The sequence below is a fragment of the Carassius gibelio genome, chromosome B3 (genome assembly GCF_023724105.1).
Source record: "Carassius gibelio isolate Cgi1373 ecotype wild population from Czech Republic chromosome B3, carGib1.2-hapl.c, whole genome shotgun sequence".
NCBI lineage: Eukaryota > Metazoa > Chordata > Actinopteri > Cypriniformes > Cyprinidae > Carassius > Carassius gibelio.
In genome coordinates, this window is record NC_068398.1 from 30,924,942 (window position 1) to 30,942,124 (window position 17,183).

General features: G+C 36.6%; 1 protein-coding gene across 6 annotated transcripts in view; it reads left to right on the forward strand.

Annotated features, from left to right (window-relative positions):
- Positions 1 to 17,183, forward strand: part of LOC127953117 (NACHT, LRR and PYD domains-containing protein 3) — a 117,596-nt gene that overhangs the window by 1,803 nt on the left and 98,610 nt on the right. For 3 of the 6 annotated variants that reach the window (XM_052552037.1, XM_052552036.1, XM_052552035.1), the window contains exons 3-9: positions 5,117 to 5,631; positions 6,590 to 6,715; positions 9,591 to 11,522; positions 12,693 to 12,863; positions 14,194 to 14,367; positions 14,703 to 14,873; positions 15,208 to 15,378. In XM_052552037.1, the coding sequence (XP_052407997.1) occupies positions 5,210 to 5,631; positions 6,590 to 6,715; positions 9,591 to 11,522; positions 12,693 to 12,863; positions 14,194 to 14,367; positions 14,703 to 14,873; positions 15,208 to 15,378 (3,167 nt within the window). In that variant the 5' untranslated portion in view covers positions 5,117 to 5,209. The remainder of the gene's footprint in view (positions 1 to 5,116; positions 5,632 to 6,589; positions 6,716 to 9,590; positions 11,523 to 12,692; positions 12,864 to 14,193; positions 14,368 to 14,702; positions 14,874 to 15,207; positions 15,379 to 17,183) is intronic. The other 3 variants (XM_052552038.1, XM_052552039.1, XM_052552040.1) reach the window with 3 other exon arrangements.

The window sequence follows — 17,183 nt, forward strand, 5'->3', positions numbered from 1 at the left end:
GGCATGTTGTGGTCCAAATTAAAAAGTTTTATATATATATATATATATATATATATATATATATATATATATATATATATATATATATATATATATATATATAAATACAAATGTTTGAAATTAAATAGCCTATTAAGTCTAAATATTTAACCCTTATGGATTGTTCAAATTCACTACCCTTTCGGTATGTTCGGGATGAAAACATCCACTCAATTAAACTGCTGTAAAAATTTATCAGATTCATATTTTTTTTCTTTTTTTTTTTTTGCATAAATCTGTTAATCAACTTCAGTCCTAATTGTGGCTGGATTTTTTATTTTTTTTTACTTTTTATAACAGTCTAGAGGATGTCAAAGATTAGTAGCAAAATTGGCTTTGATGCATTTTTAGTGTTTGTGCAGCATTAGATTAATTTTTTTTCTCCCTCATTTGTTGTTGTTGGCTGTTTTTGCCCCATTGACTTCCATTATAACGACATTTTTTGATTGCAAAGCCATGACACCATAAAATCATGCATTCTTGATTGTTTGTGGTTTTCCCTTTTGGGAAGAGGTACAATTTTTTTTTACTTTTACAGTTGATCACTAGGTGGGACCATTAACCCTTTAGATAGGCTTGTGCAAAAAAAAAAAAGGCTTAGTTTCTGGCTTGTATATGGAGTTATATGGAGTATAACATCAAATTATAGTGTTTGTGTGTGTGTGAGATTCTTGATTGTTGGTGGTTTTCCCTGTTGGGAAGAGGTAACATTTGTTATTTTTACAGATGATCACTACAGAAGGTGGGACCATTAACCCTTTAGATAGGCCTGTGCAATAAAAGCTTAGTTTCTGACTTGTATATGAAGCTATATGGAGTATAACAACATATTATATTGTGTGTGTGTATGTGTGTGTGAGAAAGAGAGAGAGAGTGTGTGAGAGAGACCTTTGCGCACTTACCTTGATGTATTTCAGAAAATCAAAATGTACACCTCAGCTCTCAGAACTACATGGAGTAAACAAAAGTGTATTTTAAATGGTGGTGAAAGTATTCAGTTGTTAAGTGAGGACGTAAGAAGCGCTGTTTCCGGGTCCAGGCTTCAACTCGCTTCACTTGAGAATATGACCTCAGCAGCCGTTTATGAGCACTGTTTATTCATATTGATAATTTAAGCTAAACGCTTTCAAACTTAGGATATACACTACCTCAGGGATGGGCAACTCTGGTCCTGGAGGGCCACTATCCTGCAGAGTTTAGCTTCAGCCCTCATAAAAACTCACCTGCCTGTATCTATCTCGTTATAGCGAAAACACTGATTTCCTTTTTCAGGTATGTTTAATTAGGGTTGGAGCTAAACTCTGCAGGTCTCCGTGCTCACAGCATCCCAAACACAAATAATTTTTATATATTTTTTTATATTTATATTTTCACTGTCTGGCTATCTGGGACTTTGGTATAAAGTTAAAGGTTAAGATTATAACTTTTTCGCTAGGATTCTATCACATTGTGAGTTTATATTAGCACCTTTTGTTGTTTTCTCGTGGTAACTGATAGAGTGTTGGGACACGGAAGAGCTGCTACGTGACGTCAGACTTAACAAGGGAATAGACTAAACAAAAGCAAAGTACATGGATTTAAACACTTGCATGGCATCATGCTGGTCATTTAATGGTGAGAAGAGCAGCAAGCAACACGAGAAAGGGCTTGACTTGTACCAAAGTTTTAGAAATGATTATGTAGCTTGACCCCTCCAGCGAGCTGCAGCTTATTTGAATTTGGTATTGCATTTTGGTTCATAATACATTATGTTCATAAATTTGATGCAAAGTAGATTTTTTTTACAGGATTTTAAGGTTTTAAACTGGCTTTACCATCAAGAAAATACGAGCAGTTCACATATAGGCCATCTGTACTTTTCACCATCAAAAGGCAGCAGGTGCATAAACACACTTCTTTTTTTATTGTTTACTCCATGTAGTTCTGAGAGCATGAGGTGCATATTTGGATTTTTTCAGATAGTGTACATCAAGGTAAGTGCACAAAGGTCTCTCTCACACCCCCTCTTTCTCTCTCTCTCTCTCTCTCTCTCTCTCTCTCTCTCTCCCACACACACACACACACACACACACACTATAATTTGCTATTATACTCCATATAAATCTATATACAAGCCAGAAACTAAGCCTTTTTTTGCACAGGCCTATCTAAAGGGTTAATGGTCACCTAGTGATCAACTGTAAAAATATTTTTTTTTTACTTCTTCCCAAAAGGGAAAACCACAAAAAAATCAAGAATGCATGATTATATGGTGGCATGGCTTTGCAATCAAAAAATGCCTTTATAATGGAAGTCAATGGGGCAAAAACAGCCATCAACAACAAATGAGGGAGAAAAAATTAAAATCTAATGCTGCACAAAAACTAACAATGCATCAAAGCCAATCTTGTGACTAATCTTTGACATGCCCAAGACTGTGATAAAAGGTAAAAAAAATATCCAGTCCACAATCACTTTTTATATTGAAAATATGTAATTTTGTGTGTTTTTTTCCCAAATCAGTGACATTATTTATGAACTTGGTAATTAAAGAGTTAAAATCTTGGAATTGTTTTAAACATTTGGTAGTTTTGATCAGGACTTATTAATAGATTTATGCAAAACATTTTTACAAAATATTTATCTGATACATTTTTACAACAGTTTAATTTAGTGGATGTTTTCATCCACGAACATACCAAAGGGGTAGTGAATCTGCCCACAGTGTACCGTTGAGTTTTTGAAAAATTTCTAAGCATTTTCCCAAAATATGGGTCAAAATAAGATTTGTCCACATTTTCGAGCATCTGGAGATACATTGTTACGTCATCGTGCACCGTCATTTTGGGCAGCAACTGCGTTGCCTGGACACGGGGGTCAGGTAGCGGAGTTCGCAGGCCAGTGGCCAGACGGAGCGCGGCAAGCTCACGTTCGGTTTACCCTTGCCGGGAGGCCATGTGTTCCATTATTTGCTGCTGGTTGATGCTCACCTCGGTGAGGTGTTTCAGCAGTTCTTCCATTCTTGGGGGAGGAGCGCCACCTGGGGAAAACAGAAAAGGTATGTGAGCCAAAATGGATAGGAGAGAAAAACAAAAGTCGTGTGGAGGGGTCGTTGGTGACTTCTTCACTGTCCTACCCGCATTCTCCACCAGTGTGGCGGGGTGAAGGACATGACGCGAGGATGCAGGCAAGTTCCCCAAAGGGTGGATTTTATTAGTGAATTGGTGGGGGAAAGAAGGTTGGCCAAAGGCGGATTGATGCTCGGTGCTCGGCTTCCTCTTCGATTGGTGCGCTGTGCTGTGTGGGTCCGTGCTCTCCCTGTGCTTTCACACACTGCTTTTTGTAGAAAAAATTGAATAGGTTAGCCAAGTCTTGTGGTGACATCTCTCACCTCCGTGTTCGTTTGCTGGGTTTATGAAGCCAGAGCTTGATGGGGCGAAGGTGTGGCCACTCTGCCCGTGACGAGCAGGTGCAGGTGTGTCTTCTCAGTTTCCAAGGCAACGCTGATGACAGCTCGGGAAAAGTGTCACAATATATATAGTTTTCCTGTAGCTCAATTGGTAGAGCATTGCTATATCAAGCGCAAAGTTGGGGGTTTGATTCCCCGGAACACATCATAGGTAAAAATTGATAGCCTGAATGCACTGTAAGTTGCTTTGGATAAAAGTGTCTGCTAAATGCATAAATTTAATTTTAATTTAATACATAAATTCAACATAGGTTTACAAATCATTAGGAAGCAAAAAAAAAAAAGTTTGTTTTATTACTATTACTATTATTATTATTATTATTATTATTATTATTATTTTATTATTGGGGTAAGGGGGGCTGTAATGCTGTAGCCCAGGGGCTTCTGGTTATCTTAACCCCATAACTGTCACTGTCTGACCTGTGGGATGCTTGGCACTCTTTTTTTGTTGTTGTATTTTTCTCTATAAAATTTTTTAGTAATCAACATATATAATTTGAAAGCTTAGAAGCCCAAGATTCAACCTGTGAAAACCATTTTGAAATTGGATATTGCTTTACTGTGGAAATGGTACTTTAAAATCTAATGGCGGTCACCTCCCCCTTAGTGGGCTGGGTCAAGTGTCATAAAGCATAATGCATTGCATTCTTCTGGAACCAAAACTTTTTATAATCTTGGCAACAAACATATCATTGGAAAGGTCTGAGTCTCAGGATAGAAGTAAATATTTTGAGATAGAAGTAGAATTCACAGAAAATCTACAGAAAAATTAATTAAGCAAAATTCAAAATAGTTTTGATGACTCCCAGTGGCTGTGTGTGGTATGACGCCCTAAATAAAATCTCACAGGAACATAATTTATTTTCATATTAACTTCAAATTTGTTACAACTTATTTAGACACAAGGCTTTAATTTTATACCAATTTTAGAGTAAAACCTGTTATGTAAAATATTTATAATAAATAAAATAAAATTAATACAGCATATTTTATTTACAGTACATTTAAAGTTCTATAACTTTTTGATACTTTCATTTAAAAAAAAAAAAAAAAACTTTTGCCAAAATTTGCTATTTTATTCTTTAAAAAGGACCAACCTTAAACCAAGTTTATATTCCAATAGTGCACTTTAGTGCCTATTTAAAAGACGGGGGGTGACAGTTTAGGGGGCACCTCTGGGTACATCTGATATGTAAATTTTGTTGTTACTCTCAAGATTTTTCAAGATGCGAACTCTCACTCATAAAATGGCTGAAATGTTAAATGTATGGAGTTATTTTTGTCCTATAATTTACTTATTTTATCTATTTGATATAGTAGTTTATTTTGTTAAAGTTATTTACGTTTAGCAATCTTTCCTCTATGCAAACTTCTATGTTCTGTGCTATTTAGTCTATATAAATGTTTGACCACAACTGTAAATTGAGCATGTTGTTACAGTAATGTTTATAATTTTTAAATTTGTATTTATTATGAAGAGACTGCAGAGTTGTAATGTGAGCTGGAAAAAAATAAATTCCTATAATCCTGAAAATCTTTAGATAAATGTTAAGTAAAACCAAAGACATTTTATTTTAACTTACTTTAGTGTATCCAGATTCATTTGATGTTCTCTGACTCCACATACAGGCATGAAATCAAGTCTCATCTAGCAGGAAAAGAAGCAGAGAAGCCTGCAGAATTTGTGTGCATGAGATAAATGAGGAGAAACCTGTCTGTGAAATGAGTCTCTATGAGGAGAAAGAGCAGGAGGCCTCTGTTGACACTCAGAGAGCAGCATCTCCAGGATTCAGCTGTGTGTCTATGAAGAGTAACAGATCCATGCCTCTGCCTCCTTATCTCAGTGACGTTGATGCTCAGAGAGCAGGGTCTTCAGGATTCAGCTGTGTGTCTATGAAGAGTAACAGATCCATGCCTCTGCCTCCTTATCTCAGTGACGTTGATGCTCAGAGAGCAGCATCTCCAGGATTCAGCTGTGTGTCTATGAAGAGTAACAGATCCATGCCTCTGCCTCCTTATCTCAGTGATGTTGACGCTCAGAGAGCAGGGTCTCCAGGATTCAGCTGTGTGTCTATGAAGAGTAACAGGTCCATGCCTCTGCCTCCTTATCTCAGTGATGGAGCTGCTGTGATTTCTGACCCTGGGTGAGTACCATCTAGTTCCTCAACTATCTTATCACTATGAGTATTAAGAATCTTAAAAAACCTACCTTTCTTACTTTGAGCAACCTAAAACATCCACAAGATTTTTTTTTTTTTAGCATTGAACAAATATAATTATCTTTGAACTCCAGCAGTTCACTCAACAAATACATTTTTGTCATCATTTACTCACCCTCATGTTGTTCCAAACCCAAGACCTGATCTTCAAAACACATACAGTATGAGGATATTTTTAAAGAAACCTAAACATTTTCTGTCCCTCCATTGAAAGTACACTCAAACAAGACTTTACACATCTAAAAAGGTCAAAGGACTTTTAATGGAGGTGAACTGTCCTTTAAGGATTTGTGAGCAGAATTCACATAATGCACATATCATGAAGATCTTTAGAAGAGCATGATGAGAATAGCATCTAAAAGTCACATACATTATTGTAAACCTTCATCTGTCTAAAAGTCTGAGCAGCTGTCATTATCTTTTTGGCGCTCAAAACAAACTGCTCTTTTCTACTGGAAATATAGCTCACCAACTTTAAGGTCAAACAGAACAATATCTAGCCTTTTTTGTGGATCCATTCAGTTTTTGAATGCTCATTGTTCAGGATTCCACAAACAACATAATTATCTTCTCACATATGATTATATTTATCAAACCCTTACGTGTGCTGTAAATTTCACTTTCAAAGTGTACTACAGTAAAGAAAAAGATGGTTAAGAAAAATATAAAGAATGACAATAATCTTAATATCTGGTTCATTAATTTAACAGGTTTATAAAGGTTGAAGTGTGTATTTTATTAACTCAATATTGTGTCTATGACATTTGTTTTGTCTTTACAACTATATGTTATGCATATTCTAGTTTTGACAAATGTTAATTTAATTTGAGAAGACAGATAAACTACAGAGAAGTAATCTGAAATATGTCTGTCTTTTTCTCAGTATCATCAACACGAATAAAAAGAGAGCCACATCTCCAGTATCCAGCTCTGTGTCTGTGAAGAGAAACAAATCCATTGGTTTGTCTCCTTATCTCAGTGATGAACCTGCTGTGACCTCTGACCCTGTGTGAGTATCATGTGTAACATGTTTTAGTCCTGTCTGAGTATAATCACATAAGGTTGGACATTTAACACCAAGAGTGTGCAAAAAAATTAAAGAAAAATTATTTATTTTCATAAATATTCATCAACTAATGTTCATTTTTAACAAGAAGTGCATCAGAATAAATAAAAATAATATAAATAAACTTAAAAAAGAATTGTGTTTTCTTTTTGTGCTTTATTTGCTTTTCTGGTTACTCTTTATTTTGTCCTTGTTTCAGTGTAATTACACATTTAAGTACTGAGTAATGTTAATTAACTGTATGTACTATATGGAAAGGGTTGAGGATGAGGGTTTGGCTTAGGGTTAGTTGCATGTAAATATGAAATACTTTATTGTAATTATGGGAGTAAGAACATGTAACGAGTAACAAGGACACCTTGAAATAAAGTGTTACCGATTTTCTCTATCGGGATTTAACCTGAGCGCTCAGATAACATTAATGTGTATAAATGATAAGCTGAGCCTCTATGTTTTACCAAACAGAAGATAAATCAGAGATTTAGAGTTTAACATATAAGAGTTTACATGTGTTTATTTGTAATTCACTACTGAAGTGATTAATGAGTGAATGTAAGTTATAATCACTTTAACATCTAACACTTGTCAATAAAAAAATTAGAGGTGAGAAAAGATTAATTTTTTAAATCTAGATTAATCTCACTGTAATCTTGGAATTAATCTTGATTAATATGGCTCATTTGAATTCTGCCAAAGGCATTCAGAATATGTGTGCCACCCAAATAAAATAATGACTAATAGTAAGTCTTTTAGAACGGGTTTCTAAAGCCAGATGGTGCATTAGACCAGGGGCTGTTTCCTGTTTCCAAAATGGTTTCCATTGGGAAGCTTCTTAAAAAAAAAAAATCCCTAAAGCAAACCCGGCGGCTTCAGCTGCATCCATGTTAGCACGTCATGTTTGATGTGGTAATTTCTAGGGCTTGGGCGTCGTGACGTCATTACTTGGCGTGGCCGCCATGTTGATGGCCTCCTTTACTGCTACTCGGACTACTGCGCAGTGTTTAGACGTACTCCCTCTCATCCGTGTGTTTTAATTTGATTAATTAAAAATCTATTTCAACCATGGTAAACCGTTGCTGTATCGTGGGGTGTAACAGCGCAACATATAATCGCCATGGGGAAAATAAAATGAGAATGGATTAACTTTAGACCGCTTTCCTGCTTGGAGACACGACTACGGAGACCATAACATCTGAATATTAATTTATATAGCTTAAGTCAACATTGAACATTGAAAATAAGGGAAATTTCCCGGGATACTCATCCAAAATACGGGAAGTTTCAACATTCATCTTTTTGTTGCTATCCCTCTGCTGACAGCAAAAAATTGTACTACAAAACTGCTGCATTAACTAATGTTAAGCGATTTGTGAAGCAAGGTCTAACGTGACTTTGCTTACAGATTGGCATGAAATTGTGCTCTCACAACAACCACGCTATCTTAAAAAGACCAACATCATGCTAAGGTTGCTTTAAAGTAAGCAAAACGATGCTCTGAAAACATCTGTTCGCTGGAAGGGCAAGGAGTAGCAACAGGACAACAACACAGAGACTTGACAGGTCCGATTGAAGGGCTAACGGGATATTTTACAGGAAAATACTAAAACGGGAAGACAGCGGGACAAGAGCTCAAATACGTGAGAACCCCGGAAAAAAACAGGAAGGTTTACAGCTACTAACTACACTTTTGAAACACATAGTTAAAAATCCATGTGTGAATGGTTGTTAGCACTAACAATTACTAAACTAGCAGCTAGGTAGAGCGCAGCTTACCTTTGTCCGGATTACTGTATACTGTTTGCCGGATCTATGATCTGCAGCTCCTGAACCTATCCATTTGTGAACTGTACATGAGACTCCAATGACTTGTAGCTTCGGAACTATTCTGAAGTGTAGGCGCTCGCAAAACAAGATAGCCGAAGATATCTGTAATGCAAAAGTGCGGCAGCAAGTCGTGGTCAGTACTCCACTCTTTTCATATGGATCCAAACCGTTAATAGTGCCGGTTTTGTCCACATTACCGGTCTCTGGCATTCCTATTTAGCGTATCCTTATAAATACCACAACCTTTCCGCGATTTTAACATCTTTTTTCTTTCTCCCAGCTCTGCTTCTTCTCGTTATGTTTACATTCGCAAGGCCATCAACATGGCTGCCACGTCCCAGAATGCAACGCGGCGCCTAAGCCCTGTAGGCATACACACAGGTTCGAAGACTCGTTCTCGCCCCCTACAGTAAAATTAGGTTAGGTATACATCCGCGCTAAAATATCAATGTGAAAGTCATCATAGCTTGCCTAATATAGACCCAACCCTCAACACAACTTTGAGAATAGATTAACAGCGATATTTTTTTTATAAGAGTCTCCCGTTAATGCAGCATGTTAACGCCGATAACGGCCCACCACTAAAAATAAAAAAAAATAATAATAAATTACCATACTCCAGAAAAAAAGTTACAAACATCACCTGCAAGTTTTGCATTTTATACACTGAGCAAGGTATTGATATTCATCAGAGACCGGGTCTTAATAGCAGGACATTCAATTTCAAATAAGTGGTTCTGTCGGTCCTCAGTGTGTGTAGCAGAAGGTTAATTGATGCCATGCAATGTAAATGAGGAGCCTTGTTCTCTTTACCATTTAAAACATATTGTTTTACCATGTGTACAGTATTCAAATGTTCAATTTGTGTTACACTTGTGATAAGGGGTTTTAAATAAGTTCATTTAATTTTGGATGCATTTAAATATTTTATCCATATTGATAAAGGTATTTTCTGGTTGTTTTTGAGTGTCTGTTCTTCTAAATGTATTTTCAGTGCTGGTAGAGCTGACCAGATCGGATACATATCCTGTCAGACCTCCACATCCTCCTACAGTCATAACCACATCAGTCATCATGACACAGAAGCAGATCTGCAGCTCGATTCTCATCAACCAGAGCATGATGATCTACAGAGAGTCAAAGACCAGCACAAAACCAGCATGAAGAACAAGTATGAGAGCTTATTTGAGGGAGTCAAACTACAAGAGAATCAAACCCTCCTGAACAGGATTTACACACAGCTGTACATCATAGAGGGAGAGAGTGAAGGAGTGAATGAAGAACATGAAGTGCTACAGATGGAGAAAAGTTACAGGACACTCCAAGACACTCCAATCAACTGCAATGACATCTTTAATCCTTTACCTGAACCAGGAGATGAGGAGAAGAGAAGAGAGAAGAAAGACACAATAAAGACTGTTCTTACTAAAGGCATCGCTGGAATTGGAAAAACCGTCTCTGTGCAGAAGTTCATTCTGGACTGGGCCGAGGGAAAAGCCAATCAGGATGTAGATTTCATGTTTGTGCTTACATTTAGAGAACTGAACTTGATTAAAGATCATCAGTACAGTCTTCACAGACTTCTGCTTGACTTTCATCCTGAACTTCAAGATCTGGACTCAAAGATTTATGATGAATGTAAAGTTGTGTTCATCTTTGATGGTCTGGATGAAAGCAGAATTACACTGATGTTTTCAGACAGTCAGAAAGTTTCTGATGTGACTGAGATTTCATCAGTGGGTGTGTTGATGTCAAACCTCCTGAGAGGAGATCTGCTTCCCTCTGCTCTCATCTGGATCACCACCAGACCAGCAGCAGCCAATCAGATCCCCTCCAACTACATCAACCGTGTGACAGAGATTCAGGGATTCAATGACCCTCAGAAGGAGGAATATTTCAGGAAGAGAATCAGTGACGAGCATCAAGCCAGCAGAATCATCTCACACATCAGAAGAGCAAGAAGCCTCCACATCATGTGTCACATACCCGTCTTCTGCTGGATCTCATCCACTGTGCTTCAAAACATCCTGAAACAAGATCTCAGTGCAGAAATCCCTCAAACTCTGACTGAAATGTACATCTACTTCCTGCTCATTCAAACAAAGATGAGGAACCAGAAGTATGAAGAGAGACATCCAGAGAAACTCCTGCAGTCCAACAGAGAAGTGATTGTGAAACTTGCTGAACTGGCTTTCAATCAGCTGACGAAGGGCAATGTGATGTTTTATGAGGAGGACCTGAGAGAGAGCGGCATAGACGTCACTGACGCCTCAGTGTATTCTGGGATCTGCACTGAGATCTTTAGAGAGGAATCTGTGATTTATCAGAGGAAGGTTTACAGCTTTGTACATCTGAGCTTTCAGGAGTTTTTTGCAGCACTGTTTGTGTTTTTCTGCTATTTAAACAAGAACAGTGAGGTTCTGAAGATGTTCCTGACAGGAAAGTCCAGAACTCAGAGTGTTTCTCTGGATGTGTTTCTGAAAGGAGCAATGAATAAAGCCTTAAAGAGTAAAACTGGACACCTGGATCTCTTCCTTCGGTTTCTTCATGGCGTCTCACTGGAGTCCAATCAGAGACTCTTACAGGAAGTACTGATACACACAGAGAACAACCCAGAGAACATCAAAAAAATAACCCAAAACCTCAAACGAGGTCAGAAAAATAACGTCAGTCCTGACAGATGGATAAATCTGTCACATTGCTTGATTGAGATGAAGGATAACTCAGTTGTTGAAGAAATGCAGGCATTTTTAAATTCTGGAAATACAAGTAAAAGTCTTTCTCTTGCACAATGTTCAACTTTGGCAAACATAATCCTGATGTCAGAGGAGGTGCTGGATGAGTTTGAGCTTAAAAAATTCACCACTAAATCAAAAGATGGGAGACAGAGACTGTTACCTGCTCTGAGGAACTGCAGAAAAGCTCTGTAAGTGTGAAAATACAAACATGCAGTAGTTATATTTGACAAAAATTGATGGTGGAGGATATGATCTTCTGGGTTTGTTTACAAGCATACAATGTAAGTTATTGCAGTTAAGTGATGTTTTTTATTCTTTACCTAATTAATACAATAAATATATTTTATAAATTATTTAAAAAAAAAAGTTTTTTATAAAATATGTACACTTTGTAAACCAATCTACGGGTAAAACTAATACTATTGTTAGGCAGCTGTTAATGTGAATAAATAAATGATTTTTTTTTTAATAAGCATTTATTTCAGATTGGGGAGCAGAATGTTTTTGGCATATCATTTATGCAGATAAATGTCCAATATAAACATTTGGCTGCTATGTTTTGTCAGGAAGATGAAACAATCAGTTTGCTGACAAAAATGCAGAGATGCTTATTTTTGTTTTATCTACCTGCTTTATGAGGATTAGACTATTGTCCGTTTTTTCAGCAATACTCCGTGGTTTCCTTTTTACAGTTTAAAGTAGCTACTGTATCTTGTTTATGAACTGATTTATTTAATATTCTGAAATCTGACAATAAGGTTGTCCAATAGCCAGACAAGTTTCAGTCCTTCCTCTCCAGCAACCTGTCACTCATAAAACGTTCACATTAATCAGTAAATAACAATGATCCAGAAATCAAATCAGTTTTCAAAGGAAAAAACCAAGTCCCACATTTTTCTTATTTAAGAAGCTGTTTCACTCAGCTGCGTAACAATAGGGAAGACAATTACTATTTCTGGTTTATGCAGACTTTGAAGTTAAAATATCAGTGTTTTTGGGCATATGGTGTATCTTGGCCAAGTCAGCTCATTTGTTCTTTAAGCTTTTTTTTTTTTTTTTCAGCCTTGGCTTATTATTCTCTAAATATATATTTCAGCTGAAATTCTGAATTTCAGTGAACTTCACTTCAGTGAAAAAAAAATCCATCCAATGTCTTCATTTAAAATATTAATTTAAGTAAACACCCAGCTTGCGTAACTCCATAGAGAGCCAAAACAAGGGCACATTTGCACTGTCTGATGATGTTATCTGAAATAGTATAATCATATAACATGCATTGACATACGGTTAGGTAAAATTATACAGTCTTGCGATCTCATGGATACACCTGTTCATCAGCACATACTCTCTGTTTTCAGATTGACAGGCTGTGATCTCACTGATCAACACTGTGAAATCGTAGCTTCAGTTTTACAATCATCAAACTCCCTGAGAGAGCTGGACCTGAGTAAAAGTCATCTGCAGGATTCAGGAGTGAAGCTGCTCTCTGCTGGACTGAAGAGTCCAAACTGTCAACTCAACAAACTGAGGTTTGGCTTTCACACTGATTCAGATTTTAATAAAAGATAACTGAGGTCTAGGAACTATTTAACTTACATATACATTTCAAAACAGTCAGTCCACAGTAAAATGCACACATCCTGCTTAAAGTAGCTGTGATTTTTCATGAACTGTTGTGATTTCCGTAAAAAGTTGATGTCAGATCTCCACAGTCACCTAACTTCAGTCAGAACCGCCCACCAACCCACTCTCCTTCTGTCAAACACCGAGACAACATCACCTCCATGCTATTGCTGAGCATTGAGCAATAACAGCACTGAAACATGTCAAAATTGTCTAAACCTTACCCTCTCACTCAAGGGATGGATGATCTGGCAGGATTTTTACTAGGAGGTGGATCACATCTAAAGTGTATAGTAAAGTCAAACTCATCGTGTCTATCTAGCACATGTTGAAGATGTATGTACTTTTCAATTTCAGCAGGCAACTATTTTTATAGCTACATTATTGTTCCAGCCACAATAAATCACAACAATGGATATCCAATCATAAATAATAATATATATAATGTCAGTTTGTTGCTTTACACACATGCACAGACATTTTTTCCATACACGACATCGTGAGATGCAAGAAACATGGCTAGAAATCTGTAGACTCATCCAAAACATAAGACAATACTTTATTGAACCTTTTCAATAAGTGCATGCTGCAAACATGAGTATTTCTGATGAACGTTTTAGTCCAGTCCACTAATTTTATCGCTTTTAACCATAGCTGTCATCAGTTTGTTTGTCTGGCAGTGGCAGCAAATATGTGATCAAATTTCTAATTTGAGGATGTATTACATAAATTCTGGCACCCAACATCACAACAAGACGATATTTTAAGCTCCTTAGGTAGCTGTCTCTAGTTTCCCCTTTATTTTGCTGCCTCCAACTAGCGCAGTGACGTCACTCAGAAAACAACAGGCCAATCAGAAGAGAGGCTCATGAATATTAATTAGACAGGCTAAAATCAACCTTCTTTGCAGATCTCCAAAGAAAGGAACTGTAAAAATATAATGATGTTTTTTGGTAATTATACCTTATAAAAATGAAAGTTTACAGTATGTGACCTTTAAAAGACATGAATACAACAGTATGATAATGTGGCTATTATTAAAGGATTTGTGTAATTCTATTATATATGTGTAGCAGCATGTCTGTGGATGTATTGGCAATAGCAAGTCAGGTCATGACAGAACTCAAATTCACAAATCTTTACATTCATAACATCTTTGACAATGCTCTCAGCCATCAATTTCTATTTATACAGTATATATGTAATGATTTTTTTTTTTTTAATTACACTGTTTAGATTGTCCAGCTGTAATCTCACTGATCAGTGCTATGAGATTTTGGCTTCAGCTCTACAATCATCAGACTCCTCCCCGCGAGAGCTGGACCTGAGTAACAATGACCTGCAGGGTTCAAGAGTAGAGCACCTATGTGCTGGACTGAAGAATCCAAACTGTCAATTCAACATACTGAGGTTTGTGTTTCACATTGATTCAGATTTTAATATATTATTTCATGTGTTTTTGTATGTACAGCATATACTTTAAGGATTGTTCTACCTGTACTCTAATTCATGAGTGCAAAAATAGGATGAGAACATGATGATCATGTGATGATTAATAAATCATCAGTTACTCCACGCAAAGTTATAATTTCTATCATGCAATATTGTGATGTAACCTTCACATTCATGTTCTATGCAGACACCTTCTTATCAGAAATATGAGACAATACATCAAATGCTCTCAATCATCAATTTCTAACTATACATTGTGTTTGTAATGAATTATTTCTCATTATCCTCTTTAGATTGGTTGACTGCAAACTCACTGATCAGTGCTGTAAACCTGTTGCTTCAGTTTTACAATCATCAAACTCCCTGAGAGAGCTGGACCTGAGTAACAATCATCTGCAGGATTCAGGAGTGGAGCTGCTCTCTGCTGGACTGAAGAGTTTAAACTGTCAACTCAACATACTGAGGTATACTTTCACATTGATTCAGATTTTAATATATTATTTCATGTGTTTTTGTATGTACAGTATATACTTTAAGGATTGTTCTACCTGTACTCTAATTCATGAGTGCAAAAATAGGATGAGAACATGATGATCATGTGGTGATTAATATATCATCAGTTACTCCACACAAAGTTATAATTTCTATCATGCAATATTGTGATGTAACCTTCACATTCATGTTCTATGCAGACACCTTTTTATCAGAAATATGAGACGATACATCAAATGCTCTCAATCATCAATTTCTAACTATACATTGTGTATGTAATGAATTATTTCTCCTTATCCTCTTTAGATTGGCTGAATGCAAACTCACTGATCAGTGCTGTAAACCTGTTGCTTCAGTTTTACAATCATCAAACTCCCTGAGAGAGCTGGACCTGAGTAACAATCATCTGCAGGATTCAGGAGTGGAGCTGCTCTCTGCTGGACTGAAGAGTTTAAACTGTCAACTCAACAAACTGAGGTTTGGCTTTCATACTGAATCCAGTTTTAATAATAATAATAACAACAACAACAACAACAATAATACTACTACTACTACTAATAATAATAATAATAATTGATTTATACATATATTCTAGTATTATAAATAAAGCTAGCAGATTATTTCCTGTGTTTTGTATTTGTATGCTTCAAGTTTTCTTCCACATGAAACTACTAACTCTAATTAGTGTTTTATGGTCAAGAGATATTGAAACACATTAATGATGAAAACAAAATGATAATGTGGTCTGGGGCGCTGTAAAGGGGGGGTAAACGATGACGATTCTCGGGGCCCATGACTAAGAGTGGGCCCAGAGAAGCCCCAAATAAAATATAAAAATATAAAATAAATTATTCTATTTGCTGTTTCCTGGTGTCAAAATATTTATTTGTTTAGAAAACACAAATGTCCGTGGGCCCCTCTCCCCCTCTCGATTATCATAAAATGGTTCAGTCTGCCCAAAATGTATCCAGTAACCAAGGCAACACAAACAGCTTGACTTCACTTCAACCTGACAGAGGATGTGAAAATGGCTCAAAAATCTGGAAGTCAAAAACGGAAAGAGAAAAAAATAAGAGAAGTGAAAGGGGCAAAGGGTCGACAGTATGTTACCCAATATTTCACAAGAAAAGGTGGGTTTGTAATTAGGCCTAAATTGTTAGTGGATCGCCCGTGACAATGATCGTAGCCTACGGCACTTTTCTGTGTGTACGCACGCTTTGTACATGAGGCCCTAGGTCTCTATGGTAGCATTTTTTCGGATAAGTTAGCACGTTTTGATAGAGCAGGCCGTGGGCAGCGGGTGCACGGCTTTTCCTCACATGCAGCCGGTGTCGGCATGTTTGTACGAGGCGGCGCCCACTTTCAGCACCCTGCTGCGGTCCACGCTGTTGCACCTGTCTTGCAAGCAGTCTAACTTCATGAACTCTGATAAAAATCCTCTGCCAGCTAATGTACAAACTACTATCAGCTGTTTGTGAGGTTTCAGTGCATCTCTTGAAGATGATGTGGAGTTGTATTACTACTTGAGGTCTACAATGTCTCAAGAAAGGCTTTGCAGCATGATTTTATGATTTTGCAGCTGAAAAGGCCAGACGTTGGACTTTTTATTTTTTAGAAATGTTGAGCAAGTACAAGAGATTAGAAATGATGTGGAAAGAGTAACTCAGACTCATCTATGTTATACATTGGCCGTTCTTTGATATAGTATATTATGCAAGTTCTGCTTAAATTATTAGAAATTTAATATGGCCATTTTGTTTTATGGTGGTGTTTTCTTGCTGAGACTTTTTTTTTTTAAATTCCTGTTTTTTTTTAATTGAAGAGTTTTATTTTGAAATTTCAGTATCAGTGTTGAAGCAAATAAATATAAATAAATTTCTTTGTATTAAGAGTGCTCAGTGTTTCCGTTACATTTCAACTGTCATGTTAAAAATATTAGGTTAGATTAGATTAACTTTATTGTCATTGGACAAATATGTACAGTACATTCATACAAATATGAATATATGTGAATACACTATATGACACATGTACAGCTATGCACAGTATATACATTATACAGTACTGAAGTAGTGTAGTATTAAAGAGGACAAATTACAGGTGTGAACATGGGATGGAGTTCAATTGTCTGATTGACTTAAATATATGAGAATGATAGTCAAAATACCATAAAAGCTTATTATTTTATGTTAATTAATATGAAAAAACTCTCAGCTGTGTTGGGGGCCCTGTTAAGATTCTTTTCATGGGGCCCAAAATCCTTAGCAGTGCCCCTGAATGTG